The sequence below is a fragment of the Coffea eugenioides genome, chromosome 5 (genome assembly GCF_003713205.1).
Source record: "Coffea eugenioides isolate CCC68of chromosome 5, Ceug_1.0, whole genome shotgun sequence".
Classification (NCBI taxonomy): domain Eukaryota; kingdom Viridiplantae; phylum Streptophyta; class Magnoliopsida; order Gentianales; family Rubiaceae; genus Coffea; species Coffea eugenioides.
Window position 1 is genome coordinate 2,071,867 of NC_040039.1, and position 2,027 is coordinate 2,073,893.

Here is a 2,027-nt window from a genome sequence, read left to right on the forward strand (position 1 = left end):
ATCTGAAGATTAGGATCAATCCCAACGAAATTACGGGTCTTACAATCACAGCCCTCAAGAAACCTCAACTAATTATGATGGGTTGCACTAGCAGAAGTGATGGAATGAGGATGGCAATCGGTGGGAGAAAGAAGAAATCATGTGGGTGATTTTGTTGTCTGACTCGCGGGTTGACTCGGCCAAACTCGGTAAGTTTTACTGATTTCTTATTGATTTGAGTTGACTCGATAAATATCGACCGAGTTAATCTAAGTCAACTCGGATTTCGGTGTACCGGCGATGCGGGTGTCGGTATCGTACCGGTGAGTCCCGTTCCGGTTATGACTCGGCCGAGTCAACTCTGACTCGGCCGAGTCAACTCGGACTCGGCCGATTTGGCGAACCATACTACCAAGAAAACAAGTATATAACAATGTAGTAGGAGTTGTCCCAAGTAACCAATCTGGTTGTCCGCCTTTGTATCAACCTTCTATTTGCAACCAAATATCCTTTCCAAATATCTATCTTCGCCACATTTTATTTCCAATGCTCCTTGTACAAAAACAAAGAAATGGCTGAATTGCTTGTTCCAAAGGTAATAGATGTATTGGGTGATGTTGTCGTGAAGCAGCTTGGGGAGAAGGTTAACCTGGTGATGGGGGTTGAAGAAGAGGTGGCAAATATCAAAAAAAGCTTGGAAACGATTCAAGAAGTGCTGCATGATGCAGAGAGACGAAGGGTGAAGGAGAGACCTGTCGGAAAGTGGCTAGAAGAGCTTGAAGACATAACATATGAGATGGATGATGTACTGGACGAGTGGAACGTCAAGATTCTGAAACCAGAAAATGAGGGAACTTATCGGAATGCCAGAATGCAGCCAACATTGGGGAACAAGGTTCGTTCCTTTATCCCATCCCTTTGTTCTTGTCTCAAACAACTTCCTGTGCGTAGTGATATTGCTTCGAAATTAAAGAAAATAAATGAAGAGCTAGAATTAACTTTCGAAAAAGCATGCCAGTTCGAATTTATTTCAAGTTCGGGGATTCCTGATTCTCAAGATTTTCAGCGAATTATGACTACCTCAATCATCGACGAATCAGAGATCTATGGTCGAGAATCTGATAAGGATGCTTTACTTGACCAAGTTTTGTCTAAGAGTACTAGTCAAGGAAGAGATGGGGTTCAAGTTATCTCTGTAGTAGGGGTCGGGGGTAGCGGAAAGACCACACTTGCCCAGCTGCTCTTCAATAATGATGAAGTGAAGAACCACTTTGAACTTAGAAATTGGGTCTGCGTATCAGATCCTTTCGCCCGGAAAACGGTCGCGAAAGCTATCCTTGAGAATGCTGGAAAAAGTTCTCATGATGCAGAGTTGGATCGGTTGATCCGACGTATAAAAGAAACTTTTTCCTGTAAGAGATTCCTAGATGATGTATGGACAGAGGACGACTCAAAGTGGAAACCTTTCCAATACTCTCTCAAGGACGGGGCTCCCAGAAGTGTAATCTTGGTGACAACAAGGAGTCATAGAGTGGCCACAGTGGTGGGATCGACTGATACTCACCACCTGAGCCTGATCTCTGACTCCGATTGTTGGCTAATAATGCAAAGGATAGCATTTGGTGGAAGATCAGGGGACTTGTGCAAGAAGGTGGAAATTATTGGGCAGAAAATTGCAGAAAAGTGCAACGGGTTACCACTTGCTGCAAAGACTATGGGAAGCTTGTTACGGTTCAAAGATACCGTACAGCAGTGGCAGAAGTCCCTTGATTTACCAACGTCACCATGGAATCTGATAAATATATATGCATACGGGAGACTTCGCCACAAAACTCTGTTGTAATTATTGATATGAATATGCCAATGCAACCTTTGAGGAGGCCAATTACTGCTGATTCAGCACTTATGAATCCTAATACTAGAATATTAGCTTTAAAAGGTATGGAATTCATGTTTAAGTATTTTCGCTGACCTTGATTCATTTTTTTTGTTGATTTAATCAAACTTGTTTACTAGCATAGTTGATGTTGCATCGGAAAAGCTTAGAG

General features: G+C 42.6%; 1 protein-coding gene across 1 annotated transcript; it reads left to right on the forward strand.

The window, feature by feature from the left end:
* Window positions 1-550: 550 nt before the first annotated feature.
* LOC113770293 (putative disease resistance protein RGA1) lies at window positions 551-1,822 on the forward strand. Its single transcript, XM_027314714.1, has one exon. It carries the CDS (start codon window positions 551-553, stop codon window positions 1,820-1,822), a length of 1,272 nt encoding a protein of 423 aa, XP_027170515.1.
* Window positions 1,823-2,027: the final 205 nt, after the last annotated feature.